At 38.5% G+C, this 24,883-nt stretch overlaps 4 protein-coding genes and 1 long non-coding RNA gene across 11 annotated transcripts; 4 read left to right on the top strand and 1 right to left on the bottom strand.

Annotated features, from left to right (window-relative positions):
* Nucleotides 1–196: 196 nt before the first annotated feature.
* Nucleotides 197–4,414, top strand: LOC135633542 (inactive glucose-1-phosphate adenylyltransferase small subunit 2, chloroplastic-like). Of its 6 annotated transcripts, XM_065143104.1 has the most exons (11): nt 197–340; nt 1,154–1,777; nt 1,845–1,961; nt 2,067–2,135; nt 2,236–2,505; nt 2,627–2,785; nt 2,858–2,958; nt 3,045–3,156; nt 3,406–3,504; nt 3,702–3,824; nt 4,067–4,414. In XM_065143104.1, exons 2-11 carry the CDS (start codon nt 1,376–1,378, stop codon nt 4,181–4,183), a joined length of 1,569 nt encoding a protein of 522 aa, XP_064999176.1. In that variant the 5' UTR covers nt 197–340; nt 1,154–1,375; the 3' UTR covers nt 4,184–4,414. The 6 variants fall into 6 exon arrangements, 3 of the variants coding, with proteins under 3 accessions (XP_064999176.1, XP_064999175.1, XP_064999177.1); XM_065143103.1 differs by having other exon boundaries at nt 1,845–2,135; XR_010495050.1 differs by lacking the exon at nt 4,067–4,414 and having other exon boundaries at nt 1,845–2,135; nt 3,401–3,504.
* A 576-nt stretch (nt 4,415–4,990) lies between these two features.
* Nucleotides 4,991–7,257, top strand: LOC135633466 (uncharacterized). Its single transcript, XR_010495015.1, has 2 exons — nt 4,991–6,339; nt 6,731–7,257. It is a non-coding gene; the product is annotated as an uncharacterized LOC135633466 (long non-coding RNA).
* Nucleotides 7,258–7,985: 728 nt separating this feature from the next.
* On the top strand, nt 7,986–8,501 carry LOC135632538 (glucan endo-1,3-beta-glucosidase 10-like). Its single transcript, XM_065141150.1, has one exon. The coding sequence runs from the start codon at nt 7,986–7,988 to the stop codon at nt 8,499–8,501; it is 516 nt and encodes a 171-aa protein (XP_064997222.1).
* Nucleotides 8,502–9,010: 509 nt separating this feature from the next.
* LOC135634227 (serine/threonine-protein kinase rio2-like) lies at nt 9,011–19,169 on the top strand. 2 transcript variants are annotated; one of them, XM_065144557.1, is made up of 13 exons: nt 9,011–9,233; nt 9,323–9,369; nt 9,436–9,506; nt 9,594–9,707; nt 9,817–9,992; nt 10,071–10,159; nt 10,274–10,391; nt 12,397–12,470; nt 12,820–12,867; nt 14,730–14,898; nt 15,627–15,764; nt 15,908–15,976; nt 18,603–19,169. In XM_065144557.1, exons 1-13 carry the CDS (start codon nt 9,150–9,152, stop codon nt 18,783–18,785), a joined length of 1,380 nt encoding a protein of 459 aa, XP_065000629.1. In that variant the 5' UTR covers nt 9,011–9,149; the 3' UTR covers nt 18,786–19,169. The 2 variants fall into 2 exon arrangements, with proteins under 2 accessions (XP_065000629.1, XP_065000626.1); XM_065144554.1 differs by having other exon boundaries at nt 15,902–15,976.
* A 2,273-nt stretch (nt 19,170–21,442) lies between these two features.
* LOC135633346 (NAC domain-containing protein 35-like) lies at nt 21,443–23,849 on the bottom strand. Its single transcript, XM_065142705.1, has 3 exons — nt 23,461–23,849; nt 23,098–23,366; nt 21,443–22,227 (listed from the first exon to the last, which is right to left on the bottom strand). Exons 1-3 carry the CDS (start codon nt 23,660–23,662, stop codon nt 21,628–21,630), a joined length of 1,071 nt encoding a protein of 356 aa, XP_064998777.1. The 5' UTR covers nt 23,663–23,849; the 3' UTR covers nt 21,443–21,627.
* Nucleotides 23,850–24,883: the final 1,034 nt, after the last annotated feature.

Genomic DNA, 24,883 nt, shown 5'->3' with positions numbered 1-24,883 from the left:
ATATATTGTAAATAATTGAGATATTATGGCTTGCTGTGTTTTTCTTTGTTCTTTAGTACTCTTTGATTGGTGACATGAGTGGCTCAGAGGGCATTCTCAGACTGGTCCAAGAACTGGATTTAGCCATCTCAAAAGATTGTAGGAGCTTAGGTATCATTGTCCTATCAACAACAAGAAAAGATTCAGATTAATCAACTTTTACAAGTTGGCAAAAGCTTAAAACATATGGGTGCATGTGAGGACATGCTTATCTTGTTAACCACTCCATTCCATCTGTGCAGAACTGCTGTGGGGGGAGGAAGCTTTGTTGCAAACTGAAGTCACAAGCTTTGTTGATGAGGTTTTTTTTCTTCTCTTTCTTGAACTCTCCAATCCACCCTTCATCATGTCATCACAATCATCATAAAGTGTGAGAGGATTGCTTCTTGGGAGGGTGCTCTGTGTTGGGTTGATGCTGCCTTTTCAGGGTGCCCATCTCTTCCCTTCCCTTTCACCTCCTTAGAATGATTCAGGCAACTGCTGGTTTTTTTATCTTGATTTATTGATTCATATTATCGTAATTCATTCTTATATTTTAAGGTGTTATCTTATAATATTTTATCTTAGACGAATTAATGTAGAGCATAAATGATAAAGATAAACGACGAAGACGGGATTTAATCTTAACTAGCTAATTTAGTTCGGCGTTTTCATATTGATAGTAAGATAATCTAATATCTAATGTTGAAAAATATAAATTTTGTTAAATAAAAATATTAAAATTATGTATTTATCTTGATATTAATATATTTACTTCAACATATTGGGAAATTTTTTTATTATTAGCATTTTAGTATATTTTGATGAAACTGATTCACTCATCGCAGGCCGATTCAATCAGTCTGTGAGGTGAAAATAATAAATCACTTTTTTTTAGGTGTGAAAGAATACAAATATTAACAAAGAAAAGTATATTATGTTATATGTTTACTTTGGTATTTGAAAGATTTACTTCAGTAAAGATAATAATATGTAAAAAAGATCTTTTTTTTGTTATTGTTAGACCAATTTTTGAACTAAGTTATACTCATCAATCACATCTCTATTTTCAAAAATAAAAAAAAATCTATGGTAAATCTTTCTAAAAAAAACTTGCTCTTTTGCTCTTTTGTAGAGAAATCACTCATCATATGATGTAGCAAAAGTAACAGAGTCTCCACAGCTTTGAACTATTATTCCATCTGTTCATGGCAGCATCAGCTCTCACAGTAAGAAAAGATGGTTCTGGAAATAGATTGAAAGAACTAAAACAAAAAGAAGAAGTTGAGAACCACAGTAAAAGGTAGATCGAGCCACTCGAGTTTTCTCAATCTTTCTTGAAGCAGATAAAAGAAATATGCACACAAGAAGAACAAAAAGAAACGCACAGCACCTGCACGTAAATGTCCCCACAAAGGAAATAAAGCCGATAGAATCCACAGCAAGCAGTGTGCATGAAGAAGAAGGAAAGCTACTTATTCCCTGGCTTCTTTTTACTCCAACTGCTGAAGATATAATATGGCGAAATCGATCGCCATGGCAGAGAGGCAGGCAAACGGCAAGCTCTTCTGCCATGGTGATCCTGCGTTTGGCCCCTTCGTTCTCCCTGGTTCGCAGGCCTACCACCGTCTCCATGCAGCACTCCGATCTGAACACCCAGAGAAAACGATGGAGGCAGCCTCATGTGTTCTTGGATACGATGGACACCACCTTGTGCCAATCCCACAAGGACTCGCCCCTGTTCCCCCCTCTGAATCAGGCAAGTTCTTCTCTCTTCTTCGTCCTCGTGTTGCTGTTGATCTCACGATGAGGGAGGTTTGTGGCAGAGTGTGTTGGCAATCATATGTGATGATGAGCCAGGGACAAAGCTGTACCCATTGACCAAGAGAAGATCCAAGTCTGCCATCCCCGTGTCTGCACATTACAGGATCATTGACTTTGTGGTGAGCAACTGCATCAACAGTGACATCACGAAGATGTATGCTCTAACTCAGTTTAACTCTACCTCTCTAAATTCTCACATATCGAGAGCTTATTCTGATGTTAAGCTGGGGAAGGATGGTTTTGTGGAGGTGTTGACTACATACCAGAGCGCTGAGGACCTCAGTTGGTTTAAGGTCTGTTGTAACATGCACCATCCTCATCTTCTACTTCATCTTCTTGATGTTGTTGAGAGCAACGAGACTGATGCACAGAGTTTGCCTTTTGTGATCGTAGGGAAATGCTGATGCGGTCAGGAGATGGTTGTGGCTGCTGGAAGAGCATCAGGTGAAGGATTTCTTGGTTCTCCCTGGTCACCATCTCTACGAGATGGATTACAGGAAACTGATCGAGGCTCACAGAGATAACAGAGCAGATATAACTATTGCGATGGCTAACAACGATCGAAACTACGATGCAAGTCATGATTTCCTTCTGCACACCAGCAAAAACCAGTTTCATGGTCTGATGTTAGCACCAGCTTCAGTTCACAGTCCATCTGCAGCAGTAAGTTGTCATCCTTCATCAGAGCAAGAGACTGCTCATTGCTCTATGAATAAGAGAAACCAAGATATGTCAATGGCTTTCTATGTGCCGAACTAAGTGATCATTGTTTTTTCGGATTAAGGTCACAACCTCTACAAAATACCCGGTTTCGAATGCTGAGAACATGGGGATATATGTCATCAGAAGGGATATTTTGATCGAACTTCTGCAGGAGCAGCTACCAAAGGCAAATGATTTTGGAACAGAAGTATTACAGGGTGCAATTGCCTTGGGAATGAAGGTTGGTACCTTCTTGTTTCAGCTCACTGATTTGTTCCATTGCTGTAACATAATTCTCTTATTCATGGATCAGGTTCATGCTTATATGTTTGATGGACATTGGAATGATCTCAGAAATATCGAAGCATTTTACCAGGTCAATATAGAGAGCATAACTAGATCGATGAGCACCAAGTTAGTTCTTCTGCTCACAGAACAAGAGAACAGCTTTAGTTTCATCTCTCTCTTTTGTTCTGCTGACAAGCTTGTCTTGGTTGCAGCTTCCATGGCAGGCATCCTGCAATCTACACATTGCCAAATTATCTGCCACCAACTACAATATCCAATGCTGTCATAAAGGACAGCATTATTGGTGATGGTTGCCTCCTAAATGTAGGTGACTAGCTTCTATCATCATCAAGGACTTCAAAGCAAATTATAGCACTACAACTGTATGATTGATTCATGTGTTCGTTTCGTATAGTTGCAGCGATCCATTATGAAGACAAGATCATCATAATTATCTGTGCTTGTTTTATGATTGAGTTACATCTGTATGCACATGTTACAGACTTGTAAGATAGTTGTTTATGATCGAATAACCAGGCTATAACCTTCTATGTTTGATTATGTTAAGAGTAGAGGTGCAAGATCAGTAACTCTGTGATTGGCACGCGAACATATGTCGGTGATGATGCAGTGATCAAGAAATCTGTGGTTATGGGCAGTGACATCTACGAGGTGCGCCCTCTGTAAGATTCAAAAGATACAAATTAAACAGTATAGTTGTGCTTATTTGTATGGATACATCAGATCGAGAACTTATTTCATATAATTCCATGTTTTCTTGACCTTATGAAAAAGATTATTCTTCTCACACAAATTCACAAGTTCATATTTTGTTGCTACCAATCAACGCTTTTTCAATTGCTGAACAGGCAGATGTGAGTTGGAACACGACAAAGATGCAACGCTCAGAAATCCCAGTTGGAATTGGTGAAAAGGCTCATGTTCAGAATGCGATAATTGATAAGAACGCAAGGATAGGAAAGAATGTCAAGGTGAAAAAAAATTCAGACTTTTTATTCGGTTCGAGCTTATCAAGTTCGCAAATTCTTCTTGCGAATGAATTGCAAATATTTTGCTTTCATAAGATGTTTCATCTACATACTGAAACAGACTATAACAAGTAAATCCAGAAATCAGAAACTTATTCTCAAGCAATTGCAGTATTACATTCAGAGCATCATAAACAGATATATTTGTAATCTGAGTTTGATTGGCTCTATTTTGATGATTGCAGATTGTAAACAAAGATGGTGTCCAAGAGTGTGACAGAGAGGCATCTGGATACATCATATCTGGAGGCATTGTTGTTGTCCTCAAGAATGCAGTCATACCAGATGATAGCATCCTATAATTCCTCCACATAGTTTAGCTCAGATTTGTTGTCGAATTTAATTAAATTTTGGCCAAACAAGGAATAGAAATTTATAGAGAAATATTGGCATACAAAAAATTTAGGAGCCAAAGTCACTGTTTTGATCCATGTATTTTCCTCATATGAGGGAACACAAAAAAATTTTAGTTCAATAAAGAGTCATACAATTCACTTCTATTCTTAATAAGCAATTAGTGCAAATTTCTTGCAATATTTCAGGGATTTGTTTTTGCTTGATCAAAGGTATTATAAATGTATGCTACAAATTAATTACTAAATAAAGTGTTTATTTATTTATTTGCTTGGCAGTCTGTAAAATTTTTCGGCTTAGACATCACTCAAGTCTTCAGGTTTGAACATTAATCTTTAAAATCCATCATCATTGATCACAGATAACTTAAGATTGTCTTGATATAATACTCCTATTATTATTATTATTATTGTCCTACCATTACAAGCAATCCATTTTTACAAAACTTCAACAATGACTCGATGTTTTCGGCTTCAAAGAGAATGTGGATCTCAAAACCTTCAAACTTACAACACAAAAGCTAATAAACAATGAATAAAACAAGGCATTGATTCTTTATTGGAGGATTGATCTCAACTTGGCTTTGGCACATGAAATGATACAAACAAGATTTGATGTACTAAAGATTAATATTATGACATTGATTTGTTTAGTAAGAAAGAAAGTAACTACAACCAATGGTGGGGCTTCAAGCTTCAGCCTAATTTAAGATAAATCCTGATAACATGAAAAGACAAATCAAACTCTGCCTCTATAAATCATGTAATATTTTCTCTTTGTTACAAATCGAATGACAGAAGTTCTCCAACAACACGATAAAGTTCACTACAAAACATATCACATTAATAGTGGCTGCTAAGAGTAATTCACTCAGTTTGCATCTGAGAAAGCTCTCCACAGAGCAGGAAGAACCAAGGCATCTTATTTCCATGTTCTCCTTTTCTCTCTCATCTGAGATTTTGCTCTGTTCAAATCATGGAAATACTCAACAAAGATGCGTTTGCCATGGCAAATCCGAGTCCTTGTCTCAGCTGCAGTATTTTAATGGATTGCAGACAGATGGATATCTCTTGGGATTCCAAAAGGCGGCCTTTGTAGTCTTCTGGGTCTGCATCTCAAGGATTGGTGAACTGGCCTTGTCCATGTTCACTTCATGGAGAAAGGGGGAGCTCCCCTTGGGACTGAAGCCCTGTGGCTCAGTGCCGGTCATCGTGTTTCATTCTCAGTCATGGCATCTTTGACACTTCTCGAGGCCTAGAACTGATCTGTCCTCAACCTCAGCAGCAATTCATGACCGCACGCACTCATTTGGCAATCTTCACTTGTTTTACATGCATTAACTCGATATCTTTATGTAGGAAACTAATCCTGTTGTTTTGGCCAGGTTCGATGTCTCGAATATCGGATTTATAGACTGGATTGATACAGATCTGATCTTTACCGATGTACTAACACATGATAAACCAAGGATTTCGATGAGGAGAGTTCATTCGCGGCTTACGAATGCTTCCTTATTATATATAATAGAGATATTATTATATATGAAAGATCAGTACCACCTCAATGTAGCAGTTCATGATGCTGCAGGCTTTGATGACATAGAAACAACAGAATCTACAGAGATGATTAAGGTAATGTGGAAGTCCAATTAATCTTCTTGGAAACATATCATGAAAAGAAATGCAGATCATAATCTGCATTCCAGTTGAAGCAGGCCAGGGGGGAGGAACCTTGCTCCATTGGAGGCAAACTTGCTGATAAAAAATGTGTTACATGTCACAACACCTCATCTCCTTCCACTTGAAGCAGGAAGTCCAAACTTGCTTACTTCTGGTATGATGACATGCAGTGTATCCACCCCAAAAGTCTCCTAAACACAGCTGCCCTTGCCCATGAACAAGACAACCTCATCCATATCATGATCAGAACCCCTCTTGCCATTCTCACTGCCTCCCTCTCTCATCTCTCCGTTGCTTCCTTTAGAGAAAGAGAAGACACCCAGGGCTCACATATGTTCCTTGATCTTTGAGAGTTGAGATTTTGAGTTGCCAAAGGGCTCCAAATTACTGAAGCACATTTAGGAAGGTGCTGCAAAATCAGACAGGTAATGGTTTTTTGATCTTGTTTCTTTTAGTATTTTGGGAATGATTGGAGTGAAAAAATAATTGTGATGTAAATGTTCACAGTGTTCTTGCCTGTGATCAAAGCATTTGATGTTAAACTGTGAAGAATTATTGGAACTCCTGGGTAACTTCTTTACAATGTTCATGAAGATAATCTTTTTCTTAATAGATGATAAACTTGCTGCCTATTTTTGTCACATCATGTGTTCATGAAGAACTCTACTTCTTTGAGTCATGAATTCATTGTATAACATATTGACAGGTTAAAGTCAGAGTTCAGTGGCAAGGCTTTATTTCGAATCTTATTTGCTTGAATGCTTTGTGAGCTTCAAATTCTAAAGATATATTGTGATCTGCATTCCCAATCTTCAGGCAAACTTTTTGGTGATTGAGATTCTGTGACTTGTGAAGAACCTGAAAGCTGTATCAAAAGTCTGAAACTGAAGGAGCATTTCACTTGCACTCTGAGTCGAGGTTTTCTGCGGTCTGCAACCTTATTACAGTGGTAGAATGGAAAGAAGAGAAAGGAGAACTTTGACTGAAAGACCAAGAGTGGAGTTCATGAGGTCCCAATCACAAGCCAATGCCCCAAGAAGATTTCATTCAAGCTATTACACAGTGGAATCCTTCTTTATCCTTCTCTGCCTCACAGTCTCACTGCTAATTCTTCCTCTTATATTGCCACCATTGCCTCCACCCCCTTTCTTGTTGCTGTTCATCCCAATAGGTCTGCTTTTTGTGCTACTGTTCATGGCTTACATGCCCTCACAAGCCCAGGATGTCACCTCCCCCTACTTGGAATGTGCTGAAACTTTCTCATGCACATGAAATTGGCCAACTGCGCAGATTTTGTAATTTGTTTCAAATCTATTCTTAATAATGTTCAATTGCAGAGTAAAGTGGCACAATGTGGTCATTGTTTCAGAAGAAGTCTTGTCTGCATCATCAAATTTCTACTGTTCATCCAATCTAACCAATCTCCTTGGAGTTGGCCATGATATAAATCTAAGTAGTCTTGTTATTATCATTATTATTATTTTTGTGATGGATTGCTAAACACAAACATTTCACTTGCAATCAATTGGCAATAACATTTCCTTCAAAATTTACATTCAACAAAAGAGGGTAATAGCCTGTAAATAATAGGGCCAAAAGGTCATTATTCTTGATGAAGCAGGTTCTAAAACAAAGAAATAATTGTGATTGCAGTCCATTTATTCAACCACACTAATGTCTATCTCATGTTCTTTTGTCTCATCAAGCAAAATTATTTCATGATTGGGTCATCAAGCTCAAATTTGGATCAACATTCATAATTATAACATGTGTAGCACCACCAAATTTAAACAAAAATGAATGAAAATACATTATAATCCCCATAAGAATATGAAAAGAAATTTATAGTGAAAAATATGAAAATAATGATTTTATTAGGGATATGTGTATCTATTATATATAGAGAGAAAATTCCCAAAAACACCCTGAGTTCACCATCTAAAAGACAATATTACCCTGCGCAGCATCCAGGCCTTCGTCCCTGCCGTCAAGATCGTGGCGGTCAATAGTCGATAACGACGTCCGCACTGGTGCCAATGGCTCTGCCCTCACCCACTTCCTTGTCCCGGCCATGGACGACCTCCATGACACCCTCACGTCTCTTGGCCTCAACCGCGACATCGTCGTACTGTCCTCGCCACACCGTCCTACCAACCCTCCAACGAGTCTTCCGCCCGGACCTCCCCCTTTACATCTACCCCTCCTCGCATTCCATGCCGACACTGGCTCCCCTTTCTTCGTCAACGCCTACCCCTACTTCGTGTACGCGAAGGATCCATTCGACGTCACACTTGAAGACACTCTCCTCGACCTGGTGTCTGTCGCCTTCACCGACCCGGCCGCCGACCTCAGCTACGCCAACCGCGCCATTGCGGTCGTAGCGTCGCCTTCTTTGAAGGGCGACAGGACCGGGGTGCAGGAGTCAGAGACGGGGCCCGGAGAACGCAGCACGATACAATGGCAAGCTGATTCAACCGGTGGTAATGCAGAAGGGGACGTCGTTTTGGGCCTACATCTTCGCCCTCTTCAACGAGAACCAAAAGGCCGGGCCGTCCTCCGAGCACAACTGCGACCACTTCAAGTCTGACGGCACCCTTTATTCTCGTAGAAAGAATTTGCCCGATTAGGGGGACGACAGGGCCTCACGAGACAGGGTTGGGGCCTCGCAAGGGTGGAGGCAACCACGTCGGGGCAGAAGGTGGCCACAACGGGAGAAGGGGATGACAGGGCCTCGCGGGTGGTGGGCAGGGTCTCGTGGGACGACAGCGTCGCGGGGCGATGACAGGGGAGGGGGACGATAGGGCAGGGCCTCGAGGGACGGTGGCGCGACGGGGCAACGACAGAGGAGGGTAATTTCGTCTTTTAAAAAATAAATGATACTATGTGAGAATAAAAGAAACAGAAATATTTAAAAGAATAATTTATAATGCATGGCAGGCTAACTCGGATCAGGTTGCTTGGGTTATTCGACCCGCTAATCTTAGCCCAAGCCGGTCAATTTTATCGATGTTTACTTGATCGTCTGAGCCCAACACACAATTCTCTTTGAGCCCGGCCCGAGGCTCAACCGGCCTAATTCGCAACTCTACCGCACGCCCTAATTGTTGCTGCCCATCCCATTAGACCCGGCAACTCTCGGCCTAAGCGAGAGAACCAAAACAGAGTCGCCACCTCTCGGCCGCTGCCTTCTTTGTCAGAACCGTCACGACCGCCACCATCACCGCCGCCTGCTGCGATGAAGCTCGACGTGGACGCTCTGCGGTACCTTTCCAAGGACGATTTTAGGGTTCTAACGGCCGTCGAGATGGGCATGAGAAACGTATGTTAATCTCTTCCATTCCATTGAATCCATAAAGAGCGAAAAAGAACTTTATTTTTTACTTTCACGAATTGTTCCTGTGTTTTCAGCACGAAATCGTACCAGCCGAGCTCGTCGATCGTATAGCCGGCCTCAAGTGAGCCTCCAAAACATCGATTTTTATGGTATTGACGAATATTGAGATTTGATGCTTGCGATTCAGGCACGGGGGGACGTACAAGGTGTTGAAGAATCTGTTGAAGCATAAACTCGTGCACCACGATTCATCCAAGTGTGAGTACACCAGAAGTCAGGGATTTCAATTTCGAATTTGTTTCGAATACGTGGAATTTACTTGTTTTGTTGCCTTTCTCCGTGCAGATGATGGTTTCCGCCTCACATATCTTGGGTACGATTTCCTCGCTATCAAAGCACTTGTCAATCGTGGTGTGGTCGCTGCCGTAGGCCGTCAAATTGGCGTAGGGAAGGAGTCTGGTATTCTATTTCTTGTTAGATTAGCAATGCGTTCATTTGTTTTCACGTTCTTCTTTGCTTTTTCTCTTTGCGATAATTGTGATCAAAACGTTATGATCTATGTCAAAAGACATTTTTGAGGTAGCCGCAGAAGATGGGACAATTATGGTGATGAAACTGCATAGGCTGGGGAGAGTATCATTCAGGGCTGTGAAGTCTAAGCGTGACTATTTGAAGCATCGGAGCAGTTACAACTGGCTCTACTTGTCACGGCTTGCTGCTCTCAAGGAATATGCTTTCATGAAGGTCTAGTTCTTTCTACACTGTTTTCCTCTTAGAATTTTTGTTTTGTCTTTATGACATTGTTCACTTCTGTGGATGAAGGCACTAGGAGAGCATGGATTTCCTGTGCCAGATGCTGTTGACTGTAATCGGCATTGTGTAGTCATGTCCCTTGTCCAAGGCTATCCACTGTAAGGATCTTCCGGGGAGGCATGAGTGTTTGCTTTTCTCTACATGACACTGACTTCTATAATTATCATTGTAGTTTAGGGAGGCTTTTATTCGCTTGGAATTTTTGTCTGCAGTGTCCAAGTGAAACAGTTGCAGAACCCAGACGAAGTATTGGAAACAATTGTTGGTCTTGTTGTTCGTCTAGCAGAACATGGTCTTATACATTGCGATTTTAATGAATTTAATATCATGGTACGGATGTTTCTTGATAGTCTCTTGAATGATGTGGAGGAAAGCACTAGCTTCTCTGTACTTATTTTTTTCAAAATATCTGATCCAAATTATGTCAAATTTCTTTGTCAACACTTTTGACTTCAAAATGACTTGGACATCCATTTTCACAGTTGATATTTGTTTTTTAATATTTTGTCCCTACTTAAATTGTACAGGTATAGGTATTTTCTTTTTGAGGGGGTGGGGAACACAATTTACCCACCTACAGTGTGACACTAGTTACCAGTGCTTACCTGTGATTAGAGGAGGAATACTTAGCCCACATGAGATCTGATCCTTGTTCCTTGGGTTTTCTAGTATACACATGACATCAAATTCAAAACGTGAATGATACATCTGTTGTGTTATCAGCTCTTCCTCACCAATATTATCAGTAAAAGAGTTGACAGTGCTTCAAATTGATGAAACTGTATTTATATCTTTTAATTAAGTAGGGGCTGCTGACTAGTTTAAGGCTGAAATGGGGAAGCAAGACCTTAATGTCTGTAGATATGAAAAACAAAGACCACCTAAACAAAACTCGGTTGATTATCACTTTTTAAATCATAGTTAGGAAATGTGAAGTCAGACACTACCACAGGTTGGGTAGACTGTATTTTTTTCCTTAAAGTAAAGCTAGTTAGTTTGTGTTGGATTATTCCATTTCGTCAAGGATAAACATGCTAGTTAGTGCATTTCAAATCATATCTGGGCATGCAATATTTTCAAATATTTGTGTGTCACATCGACCTGTCTGGCCTTCCTTGTAATTTTAGCTCAATTAAATTTTTTTTGAGCTTTGATATGTGAGCATGGAAGGATTGTAGATCATGATGGTTCGGGCATAATTTTGGCACTTCCAAATTGTCCTTGCTTTTTAGATGCACGACTTGATTATAACTTTAAAATGCAAATGGTTACAGGGTGTCAAATATGTCAACTGTCTAATTGAAGTTCTGGCAACTGACCTGTGTTCATCTGGATATTTGTGGGTGATCTTCTGTACTAATGAGTGTTAGATGGAATTACATTGGTGAATTTCGATTTGCAAGTATGCAGTGTTTTCCGATAGTTTGGTGCCCTTTAACAAAGGAATCGTCATTCCCATGAATTACCAGACAAGGACCTACACTTTCTTTTGTCAAATATTTAAGAACCTTTTGTAAAGCCAGATAATTGTTCCCTTTTTTTTGGTCTATGACTTAACTGTAAAGTGAATATATTTTAGAGTGATGTTTATTTTTTTGAAACAAGACTGAAAAAGAGACTATGATGGTTTTTTGGCAAATTGGATATCAGATTGGAAAAAGAGACTATGATGTTTTTTGGCAATATATTTTTTTGCATATCTCTGGTCTTCTTATATGAAAAAATAAAACAACAATAATCCATAATGTAGCAATTATTTGGGATGGCTACATAGATCTTTTCTTGTCACTGAGCTTTATTTAAGATAATATCACTTGGTGAAGTAAGAGCAAGCCAGTTCACTTTCTATTAGGTTTCCCTTTGCTTCTTCTCACACCATTAATTCTAATCATGCTCACTTTATTTAATTGGGGGAATATGTAGGCCTTTTTCAAACATGAATGTAGTGTCCTAAATAGTTTTTGTTTTCAATTTATACTTTTTTAGTGCTATATTTGATTGTTCATGTGTATAAGAATTCTTTACTTTATCTTCTCCCACCCTTCCATCTCAACAATTTTACTTTTGCAAACACTACTTTTTGTATATGTCATCTTCTAACTTCTCAACAATCTAATCTATACAACGTGGTTGGCCTCACAGTTAGTTGGCTTTCCTATATCCATATGTTGTTCAATTTCTACTTGTCTCATCTTTCAAATCTTAGTATCTCTTGTAGTAGATTTTCTTTTTTTTTTCTAAGCAATAATAACTTTTGCCTTTACAAATTTGTGTTCTTTTTTCTTCACTTGCATTTTATGTCTGTTCTAATTTTGTTCTGTGGTTGCCTTTCTAGATAGATGATAATGAACAGGTCACCATGATTGATTTCCCTCAGATGGTGTCAGTATCTCATCGCAATGCAAAGATGTATGCGTCTCTTTTTTTTGTTCATTTCTCGATTATAAGTACTATTGTGGCATTAGTCAAGGTTTTACGCATCGGTCGGTCTGACCAAGTATTGGCTGTGAACCATATAGTTCGATATTGATACAATTTACAAATATTTTATTATTTAATGCAATGATACTGTATGGTACGGATTGGTATGCTATCCGGTATACCAGTAGTGTACTAGTCTGGTAGGTTACTGAAACCAGTATTGGACATGGTATTTAATACTCGACATAGATAATCAGCAATTTATCATTTTTAACCACTGGATACTATTCTTAATGGTTGATGCTTGTGACCGTTCCTAAATCAATTTTTTTTCTAGGTACTTCGATCGTGATGTTGAGTGCATCTTCAAGTTCTTTAGTAAGAGGTTTGTAGCCAAATATGCAAAATTGTACTTTTGATACTTTATTAATTACCTGGTGTTATCGATCTGGATAGCTGTTTTCTTTCGTTCATTAAGCCTTTTTTTGTATATTCTGTTGATGATCGCTTTTGAGCATTCATTTTTTTTCATTTGTAAGTATGACATTTGAATCTTTATAGCTGATACTGTGGCTTGATGCAGAAGCTAAATTTCTGGCAACATACAAAATAATCAGCCCAAACTTTTAAGTAGAAAATTACGAGTATGAAAGAAACAACAGAAAATAAATATTGAAATTCAAATTGACCTTTTGTTGTTTTCAAGAATAGTAGTCTATTTGTTAGTAACAAGTATTTCCTCTCTTGTAATCGGATTTTTATATATTATTTTCAAACAAGGACCGTCGCACCATGCCGTGCCAACCAGTGGAATTGGTTCCTTGGCAAATCAGTGTGTTCCGGTTGGTAATAGCATATCATGTAATGGTGTGTACACATTGGTTTTCAGAAAAAAAAAGGTCGGAAAATAAAAGTTTTTTATAGGTAAATTAGTATATAAATTATGTTTAGATAAGAACAAAGAGTATCAAGCTATAATGAATAGAAATTTTAGGTTATGAGGAGGAAAAATTGAATTTATCTTTTCAGATCTGTTGAGAAACATTGGGGTGAGAGAGTTATAGTGAGTGAAAGAGGGAAGGAGGGGATCTAAAGCCCCAAAAGAGGTCCCAATCATCAATTTGACCATTGGGGTCATACTAGACCCGTTTTGGATTTGTATCATTTAAATTCTGATCAGTACCTACAATACATACCTGTATATCGACCGAGAAAGGATACGTTTTGACCACATTGGCTAGATACGATACATGCTCTGTACATACATTTCATATTTCTGCATACCATCCGTAATGGGCTGGTCCGCGTACTGGTCAGCTTGTGGACTGGTACGCACTGCCTGTTTCATACCATTTTGGACAGTATGTCAAACCTTGCTTTCAAAGGGTGTGGCCCATCTCTATAGGAGGATGAAGTAGGCCAGTTCACAAATGGGGCACAGAACTTGCAGATGCCTGCTCAACTGAAAGGGGCACCTCTTGGTGCATTTGGGGCAGTGATGATTCCTGAAATTGACTCTATTGGCGTATCCTTGCTTGCACCAAGCAGGCAGTACCAATTAGCTTTTTCTTTAATCAAAGCATGAGATGTATACATCTTTAGTTGCTTCCTATATTGTTTAATGTAGTTGCCAGTTGACTCATGTATAATATTTCTAGCATTGCCAGCCATTATGTTATTTCTTTAATCTTTTAAACTTGGAAGCTGAGTGCTTCTCTCACTCCCTTTTGTTCTCCCCTTCCTTCCATTTCTTTGTTCCACTTCCTTTATTTTCCATACACAGTCATTGCTCAATTCCCCAGACTGGGGCCATACCTTTTCAATCGAAGCCAGGTAAACAGGCCATGTAAAGAGCCACCTACTGCTTAAGTTGTTTAAATGGCCTTTGTGGTGTCTAATCCCTTTATAAGCTGTTGAAAGGCTACATTGCCAGTTGAGTGTGTCGGTGGCAATGATAGTGGATTTATAACATACTGGCTAATGACAAAAACTTGGTCTGTTGTTATGAACATGCAATATAGTGCTCTATGTTGATATACATCACTGGAAATGCCAAGTTTTTCTTAAATTTCAGAAATACTATGTGTTCCTTGTGATTATGATTGCCTATAGCATTGAGGACATATATTCCTGAAATTTTAGATTTCAAAAGAGTCTAGATATAGTTTGTAATATATATTGCTTTCATGCTTTGTGCTATATGCATTTTGCTGAGTTGTTTCCTCAGCATTTTTTTTCTCCTTCCAGGTTCAATCTCTCATACCAAGAGGCTGAAGACGAATACGACGAGACAGAAGCTGATGTTGAGGAAATTGAAAGGCCATCCTTTTCTTCAATTGCTAAAACAACTGGTTTCTTGGACAAGGAACTTTCGGCCAGTGGTTTTACACGAAAAGATCAAGATGACATAGAGAAGGTAATGGGATATGCATTCACATAGTGAACAATTTACTGCCATTTTTTCAGTTGTTCAGTTCTGTTATAATATATCAATTATTAAACCATGCTATTGTAATTAAGTTATTGCTTAATAACAGCAATTTATGGTTGTTGCTTTCTTAATTTGCCAGTCTTATGGCTTGTGATAATAATCTTGTCATTGTTTTCCATACAAATTGCAAAATTTGGCGGCTTTTCACATAGTAAATCAATCCTATTTATTGCTAAAAGTAAAACCATATATTGTCGGAACTTTTATTGTCGGTTTTGGTGGTACTATTATTGTATCATATCTTTAACCTTTCTAGTCTACTATATTTTCTTGAATCTTTGATATAAATCTGGAGCTCATCTCTAGTGTTTAAACTTTAAACCATCAGTTAATTTGTTTCCATTTTCTCGAAGTAGTACTGATAAATTTTATACTATTTCATGCTCTTATTAAATTGTGATAAGTCTTTCCTATAAAAGCTGATCCAATGGGTGGGAACTGTGAAGTGGCATCCATCTTTCTCATGCTAAAAGCAGCATTTTTCACATGAAAGATTGATTACAGAGCACTGAACTTATCATATTTTGTCATTGTCCTATGGTGGTGCTTAGGATTACAAATCCTTGTTTGCGCCCACTTTACTCTTTCTAAGGATTATACTATTGTCTCAGCATATTTTATGCATGTATTTTGAACTTTCTTTCTGTGTACAGTTTATCGAAGGAGGAACAGAGCAAAAGGATACTACAAGTTCTGATGATGAAGAACTTGAAGACCAAGAGCATACACATATAGAAGCAACAGATGATTCTGTAGCTGAAAATATAGATTTCTTGGATTTAGAAGATCAGGTACCAGCAAATTTAACCAACTTTGAAGTTGCAAATTGCACCAGTTTTAATGACTTTAATTTTAACAATCACCATGAACTGCTATATCTTTATACCCAATGAGTGTCTTTGACAACTACATCTTGCATGATGACAAGAAACAGGAGGATGCTGCTGCTTCATGTAATGTTAGCATACAGAATGAGGACGAAATATTGCAATCAGGAGAAAAGGTGCACCATTTATTTGTGGAACTCTTCAATATACACACATTAGACTGTTCATATTTATTTAATATTTTATATTATAATTACTTTTCTCAATTTTTGAGTGGGTGCTTATTCTAGAAAACATGTAACTCACTGATTTGTCCCTCCACCACTCAACATGAAACTCTCTTGGAAAGTGAACTTGCAAAATTTACTTGTTACAATTTTTGGCGTAACTTCCATATTGTTTGGTTCTCTGTCCCAAGCTGTTAAGATGGTATGAAAGTAACTAGTGACAACTATACATATCTAGTTCAATTATAAAGTCAGCTTATGAACATGCAAATCATATCTGCAAGCTTGTACTTATGTCTGATGAACTCAGATATTTATTTTTTACATGTTATGCAAAATAACTTGATCAAGAATCTTTTTGGATATCTAATGTGTGTGGTGTGGCATTTTGTGTACATCCATGTTTGGCATAAATTAGTAGGCTGTCAAAGATAAAAGCAATCAGGATCAGATGAAAATCATCTGATCCTTGTACTGGTCAGCCATTGGACCATTAAAACTGATCCGGAAATTACTCCTTGATCTGTAATTAAATCCAACAAATAATTTTGATAATCTACAGACTTGGGATGGATACCAGGTTGAGTTGGGTTTATACGTATTATTGGGTATGGATCACCGATGTATATCCAACAAGATAACATGTCTGATGAACTCAGATATTTATTTTTTACATGTCATGCAAAATAACTTGATCAAGAATCTTTCTTGGATATCTAATGTGTGTGGTGTGGCATTTTGTGTACATCCATGTTTGGCATAAATTGATAGGCTGTCAAAGATAAAAGCAATCAGGATCAGATGATTTTCATCTGATCCTTGTACTGGTCAGCCATTGGACCATTAAAACCGATCCGGAAATTACTCCTTGATCTGTAATTAAATCCAACAAATAATTTTGATAATCTACAGACTTGGGATGGATACCAGGTTGAGTTGGGTTTATACGTATTATTGGGTATGGATCACCGATGTATATCCAACAAGATAACATGTCTGATGAACTCAGATATTTATTTTTTACATGTCATGCAAAATAACTTGATCAAGAATCTTTCTTGGATATCTAATGTGTGTGGTGTGGCATTTTGTGTACATCCATGTTTGGCATAAATTGATAGGCTGTCAAAGATAAAAGCAATCAGGATCAGATGATTTTCATCTGATCCTTGTACTGGTCAGCCATTGGACCATTAAAACCGATCCGGAAATTACTCCTTGATCTGAAATTAAATCCAACAAATAATTTTGATAATCTACAGACTTGGGATGGATACCAGGTTGAGTTGGGTTTATACGTATTATTGGGTATGGATCACCGATGTATATCCAACAAGATAACATGTCTGATGAACTCAGATATTTATTCTTTACATGTTATGCAAAATAACTTGATCAAGAATCTTTCTTGGATATCTAATGTGTGGTGTGGCATTTTGTGTACATCCATGTTTGGCATAAATTGGTAGGCTGTCAAAGATAAAAGCAATCAGGATCAGATGAAAATCATCTGATCCTTGTACTGGTCTGCCATTGGACCATTAAAACCGATCCGGAAATTACTCCTTGATCTGAAATTAAATCCAACAAATAATTTTGATAATCTACAGACTTGGGATGGATACCAGGTTTAGTTGGGTTTATACGTATTATTGGGTATGGATCAACGATGTATATCCAACAAGATAACTCACTGGAACCAACTTTGAGGACCCATACCTGCAATTTTGAGTTGTCGTATCATGTTATTAGCTTCAATGACAGCCTTAGTTTTTAGGTTGATAAAAGAACTAAGTGTTGGTATTAGATTTCTCTGTTTATTTGACTTATAAACTCTTAAAAGAACAACTAAATGATAAAGATACCCAAAGTTCAAAGTTAGCAAGAAATGAAGATGAGTTGGATGTCTAAGGCACAGAGAAACCCAAGCTTCAAGTGCACCTAGGAAGAATTTATCTTAGTTGAAAATTGCAATAGTAACTTATTTTATTATTGGCTTCTATTTTGTAATTTGTTTTTAAATTAATCATGAACTTTCCTGGAATATGTGTTGAATTTTGTGAATTAATTAATAATAAGTGACTAATTCTGTTTGATTCTGATCAAATAATTGGCCACGTAAAATCTTGTGAATCATACAGGCCTTTTGATTATTTGAAGCATTGTGTTACTGTAGCAAAATTATTTTCATATAAAACTCACAGGCACACGCAACCAACTATGCAAGCAAACCTAGAAGTTCAGACAAGTAGAGGAAACTTGTCTGCTTTATTTGTTTGGTACCGTAACTCTGCTTAGCTTGTTTGTATCATAACTTGCCTTTCCACTTGTTTGATTATCTTCTTTGTAAGACCAACACATTGCACTCGAGCAAGTTCATCTCCTCAATTAGCCATAATGTATGAAGGTAAAGCTTCTTACAGTTGGTTTATCATATCGGAACTTGTCGGTATCGCACATATTTCTTAACTTTTTTTGACTTTGGAGACATGTTGATTGTTTGTGTGTTGAGCATTTTAATTATGTTCACTCACCGTGTTGCTGTTACCTAAAATAGCTGGTTTATATGTTTCAGGAGAACAGCGATGAGGCAGATGATGGTGATGCTGAACTAACGAAGCGCCTCAATAAGCAGAGAAGGCGAGCCATAGCAGCTTCTCAAGGCACGCGCAAAGCCCTGTCAAGAAATTTTTACAAGGACAAGGGTGGCAAGTCTGCCCACAATTCAAAGATCCAAAGGCAATCATGCAATTGGTGACAGTAGTTGGTTCACTTGTTTCCAGATCTGAGTGTTGGCAAATGCAATAAGATCTGATTGATCTCACAGATCCCTCAAGACTAAGATTTATTACAGATCTCTACAACAGGAATTTTGTATGTTTAGCAAGGCTTTTATAGTTGTACAGTAAAAGATGCTGTATTCAATCTCTTTCTTTTTTTTTTTTTCCTGTTCTCAAGATGACTACTAAAAGATCAAAGAGTTTGATCAGCAATTTTTTGTTTGATCAAGACATCAGACTGGATGATGTCTACTAAAAGATCAAAGAGTTTGCTGTACTTGAGAAAGGTGGATTTTGAGATGGTTCTTTTCTGATGTAATTTACTAGTCCTATGCAATTTATTTTTCCCAAAATTTTGATGATGATACTGCTACTAAATAATGTCACATGTAAATGTTCTCTCTTAAATCTCAATAGTTTGCATTGCTCCTCATCCTTTTTTTTTTTGTAATCTGACCACCAAAAGAAAGACAACAAAAAAGTTTGAACATTCCCACAATTAAGCTACAGAACAATCGAGTCTTTGAAAGTCTGAAATGTTTAGAACTTGTTATCCTATTTTAAACTTCTTTTTACTATACTATATAAAAGTACTATTATCTTTATTACCTTCTTATCCTCCCAATATTTTTGTTGTCTAATCATCCTCTTCATAAGAATTATTTATGATGATCTAATTTTATTGATACGAGACTTATATCAGATCCAATAATATTACTGTAATATGTCAGCTACCATGCTGTGGTCGCCATCATGTGCACAAGATAGAGGCCATGCCTTATCCGACAGTAAGATTTGACTCGCCCACGAATGATTGTAGACTTGCAGAGCATGCGCAACGCCATTCGAAGACCCTACACCACCTACCTCCCATTCCACAGATCCTTATGAATCATGCTCACAATGCAGAAAACGAATCCCTAAATCTCACAGCAATTCAAGTTTGATGGTTTTACCATGCTCAATTATCCTCTAAATGCTTCTCTCTCTCTCTCTCTCTCTCTCTCTCTCTCTCTCTCTCTCTCTCTCTATATATATATATATATATATATATATATATATATATATATATATATATATATATATATATATATATATATATATATATATATCTTTTCCTACTGAAAATGTAAATGCCTAAATCTCATACCAACCCAAACTCAAGTTTGCTGGGTTAACCAAGTTCAGTAATCTAATAAATGCTTCTCTCTCTCTCTCTCTCTCTCTCTCTCTCTCTCTCTCTCTATGAATTACATTCTTCAACTGTAAAATGTGAATGCCAAAAGCACAAAGCAGCTTAAGTTTGATGGTTTTGCCAAGCTCATTTGTCCACTAAATCAATCAATCTCTCTCTCTCTCTCTCTCTCTCTCTCTCTCTCTCTCACACACACACACACACATACACAATTAGGAGAAAAATATGACAATTCTCGTCCAGAATCAGCAAGGTTAGATGTTTGAAATCTTCCTCATTCTCCTTGGATCAGGGAGGATCGAGGAACCTTCAAATCAAAGTTCCTCTAGTGATGATGGAATTGGGTGCATGTGTCTGCACCTTTTCAAGTCATTCTTTAGTGTTTACTAGCGGTGCACACTGGTTTCTCTCTTTTCGGATTTGAAGGCATCCATCCTCAAAGCACATCGAGTAGCTTCTCATTTCTTTGTAAACTGGAACATACCAATTTATGAGGTAAAATAGAATTGAATTGAAACAGTTCAGATCCATCTGATTTGTTTTTTATTTCAGTCTCATGTTTCAGTTCATTTACTACGACATCAATACTCAAAAGGCAAAGACAAACAAAGGACATGGAGATTTCTACTCTATAAATGGTGCATACAAGATTTACTTATGTCTCATATACAATCACCAAAGCATCATAAGGACAATTTTTTTCAACATATATTCAATATATTATAAAACCCATGAAGCTCATAGAGCAAAATCAGAATTCCACAAGGATAATTTTTAGGTGAAATTCTGATAGAAAATCCATTATTTCCTATGTAAAGTAATACACAAACACACATGGCATAGATATGTGGGGATCTAACACTTAACTCCCTTTCTAGAGATGAGTAATACTAATTAGCTAAGCTATGCATCTAAGCTATACTGAGATCAAGATAAAATAGTTCAAAACTATATTCAAAATGTTTTATGCCACAATATAATGCAAGCCCTTTTGTGTTATGGCATAACAAAAACATAAAAAGACCTAAACTTGCATGAATTTTAGTTTCTAACTCTTTGATATTGTAGATCTTGTTTGTTTCTCATGGATAGGATTAGGGTCTTCATTCAAACTACATATTATTTTCCTTTTGATAATTAATGCAACTCATATACTTGTTAAATACATCTCACATTGTAACTACATCCCCATTCTTTGTCATTTTTGCAACCTTAAACATGAAATCAAATAAGAAGTTCTTTATGTTCCAATTTTCCAAATAAAAAAAAAGGGGGAGAGTTTAGAGTAGAAAAGACAATGCTGCACTCACATGCCTGCACTGTTTCTCACATTCCCTGTCCATCCCCAAGAACTTTGTCTGCAAGTCTTCTACAAATCATGGACTCATTATTTCATGTGCAGAAGTCAAAGAAGAAGAATCCAAAACCTATTCCAGGTGGTGTTTTTTAACCCCTTTCTTATTGTTCTTATACCTTTCTCTCAAAGTTACAACATAGATTGGGAGGAGCACCCAAAGGTTCATCATAAGACAATTCCAGTGGAAACTTAGTAGAACTACAAGCTTAAATCTACTTCACACATACTATTATGTTCCTACCACTTTGCATGTGTCATGCAAAAGCAATCACTTGAAGCTGGTGTAGTCCTTACCAGCCTCACAGAGAGGATTCCACCACTCCCATAGCTTCTCTGAGATCATGGGCAAAGACATGGGCAGCTGGTTGAGCTGGGGCTGTGGAGGCATCGGGAGGAGTTGATTTGGCTGCTGCTCCATGAAGCTTTGGGTGTAACCTACGAACCTGTTGAGCTCCTCGATCCCAGGCGCGGAGATGGAGGAATTGGCGGAAGCGAGAAGGGAGCATGCGGGGATCAGAGCGATGCTAGTGTTCTTGGCATGGTGAAGCGAAGTGCTGTCTTCTTCCATCGATGTGGTCGAGCTCAGAGAAGGCATCGACGCCGTCGAGCCATACACAGTAGAGAGAATGGGGGACGCCAAGTTGTGGGTGGTGCTCGCACCCTGCACTTTTGGCACCTTCTCCATGGCTGATGTCAGTGAAGATCCAACTCCGGAGGCTTGGAAGCCTGGCGGTTGCCGGCGGGGGGTGTGTCTTTTGTCGATTCCGGTTCCGCGAGAGGACGATGGCTTGGAAGCAAGTGTTGCAGGGATTTGGCAGTGATCTTCTACTCCAACTCGTTTGTGCACTCGACAGAGTGAGATCTCAGTCTGCACAAGTGGATTGAAGTTTTCTTCTTCTCGTTAGGTATCAAGAAAAGAAGAAATCTGAAGAAGAGAGGCTCATTCTCTGAAGAGAAAGCTCCCAAAGTAATCACAGCAAATAGGATTCGAAAACCTAATAGCAAGAGAAGGGATTGCTGATTTTGATTTTTTTCATTCTCCTTCTGGAAATGAACTTTTAATTCAGAGAAAGTGAAGATCGACATTACAAAAATAAAGATAATATGAGAAATAATCAAGTATTACGTATAGCTCAATTCAGAGAGTATGAAGGAAGACAATTGAGGCATGATGAATTAGCTCAACAAGTGCATGAAAACAAAGAAACCCCATTTTACTTCTTGTTTTTCTCTCTCTTACCCTATTTTCAAGAGAGAAAAAATGAAATCTTTAAAAGAAGAAAGAAGAAAGAAAGAAGAAATCGAGAATTTAAGAGGAGGAAAAAAAAAGAATGATGATAATTAGCTTGAGGAATATTTACCTCAAAAAGGCCTTTGTTCTTTAGGGTTTTCTTCATTCTCTTTCTTGATTGTTGGATAGGGTGAGGGGGAGGGGAAGGAATACAAAGAAGCAAATCGAGAGAGAGGCAAAAAGTAAGAGTCATTTTAAGCAGATAAATGGTTGCTAAAATTCCATGCAAAAAAAAATTGTAATTCACTGACAATGTCAACATGAAACTCTCACGAGCAGTAGAGATCAGCACCAGTCCTTTTGGGAGATGAAAGCGTGCTCGAATTAGAATCACAGGAAAGTTCCGCAGATAACCTCTTTGTTAGGGTTTCTCACCCTAATCTGCAGACCCAGATCTAACCACACAGTTCTGATGATGACAAAGGAGAGGGAGTTCCTCGATATTACCTTTTGGTGTTGGTCGGTCTCGCTGTGTGGCAGGCGGTACTCGTTCATGATCCAGCTGGTTCTGATGCCTTTAGGAGCCTTCCCGGAGTAGAAGACGAGGGTCTTCTTCAACCCGATGGATCGGTGGTTCTCCGCTTTGATCATCCGGTCGGCGCCCGTCGCCTTCCAGTATCCCGACGTGGTCACGCGGTTGGGTCGATCCCCGTTCCGATACTTGCGATCTCTCGGAACGTAGAAGTACCACTCCTTCTCTCCGATCGTCGCGAATTCTGTAAGGAAGAGAATCAAACCACGACCAAACGGGGAGGGGAGGGGAGGGGAGGGGAGGAAAGAGAGATGGAGCGGCGGCGGCGGTAGCCAAACCGGGAAGCTCCCATGGGTCGTAGCGGTAGAGATCGAGGAAGGTTATGAGCTCCACGTTGAACCGCTTCCCCTCGACCTTGCGGCGGAGGTAGAACTCGATCAGCTCCTCCTCGGTGGGATGGAAGCGGAACCCGGGCATCACCAGGTCATGCTCGTGCCCGTCGCTGCCGTCGTCCCCGCTCATGGCTGCTGCAATTGCCATGAACAGATGCAGTCGCGGGTCATCAAACCCCTTCACCTCTCAGCTCAATCCTTTTGTAAGTACTCGATCGCCAACAAGTACGCCTCGTTCTGATCCGACCGGTAATCGGATGGATCTCACTGACTGCCAGATAAATTGTCATGGACACTGTTAACTCTTCAGATTCGTCAGTTCTATCTCTCTCTCTCTCTCTCTCTCTCTCTCTCTCTCTCTCTTCCGTAGCTTGGGGAGGACCCTACACGGAAAAGGAGGTGCATATGGGAGTAAATGAGAGGAAAGAGACCGCTGAAGAAGAGGACAGCAGCTCTCCACAGCCAGACCTTTTTCTTCCTTCCTCTTCAACTTCATCTCGGTTTCCTCAGCTCTCAAAGATTCTGTACACTCGGCACCCAAGTCTTTCTTTCTCTTTCACCTACATGCATGCATGCATGCCTGCAGAAGACCATGGGAGATCTCAAGGATCGCTTTTAGGATCCGCTTTGGCAAGTTGCTCGAGTTGCTGTCAGGGGAGGGCTGAGACGAGGGAGAGGAATTCTACTGTGGAGTTTAGGTGTGTGAGGTTATGAGATCAAGTGAAGACCGTGACAACCTTTTACCGCCACGCATCCGACCAACTTGTGGTGGTAGACACTGCACACCTTTTAACTGCGTAATCCTCCCACTGTTGTGAGGTTCTATCATCACAAATGATTTGTGGGATGTTAGTGTGGAGTTGGGAACGATTGTTGCAGGAAGTCTGAGAAAAATGAAGTCATTTGCCTTCAAATCACAACAAATTGAGATGAAAATTTGGATTGGAGTATTAGTCAACTATATATAGAAAAATTATATTAAAATATTGAAATAGATATATGGAGTTACCCAGAAAGATAGAAAGAACATTTTTATCCCTAAATCATTGGACGTAGTCTCGATAGATATAATAATTACTACTAGTAGTCAACGAGAGATAGAAGAAAACCCAAGAAATTATCGTAACAAAGCGTTGGGATCAAAGAGGCGCAACAATTTGTGAGTAAAGATGAAATAAGATACAGAGAATTAGGCACTCACAACTTAACAAATTTAGGTTTTTAGATTACATCTTATTTAATTTGTAGCTTAACTTGACAACTTTTTTTTTTTATATCAACATTGTTAATTCTTTTCCATTACGATTAGAAGAATTATTAGTTTAATAATTAGGGGAGAATTATTCTTCGATGACATGGAATAGAAAAT

The sequence above is a fragment of the Musa acuminata genome, chromosome BXJ3-3 (genome assembly GCF_036884655.1).
Source record: "Musa acuminata AAA Group cultivar baxijiao chromosome BXJ3-3, Cavendish_Baxijiao_AAA, whole genome shotgun sequence".
NCBI lineage: Eukaryota > Viridiplantae > Streptophyta > Magnoliopsida > Zingiberales > Musaceae > Musa > Musa acuminata.
Note: the sequence above shows the minus strand (reverse complement) of the source record. Positions and strands in the feature narration are given on the sequence as shown.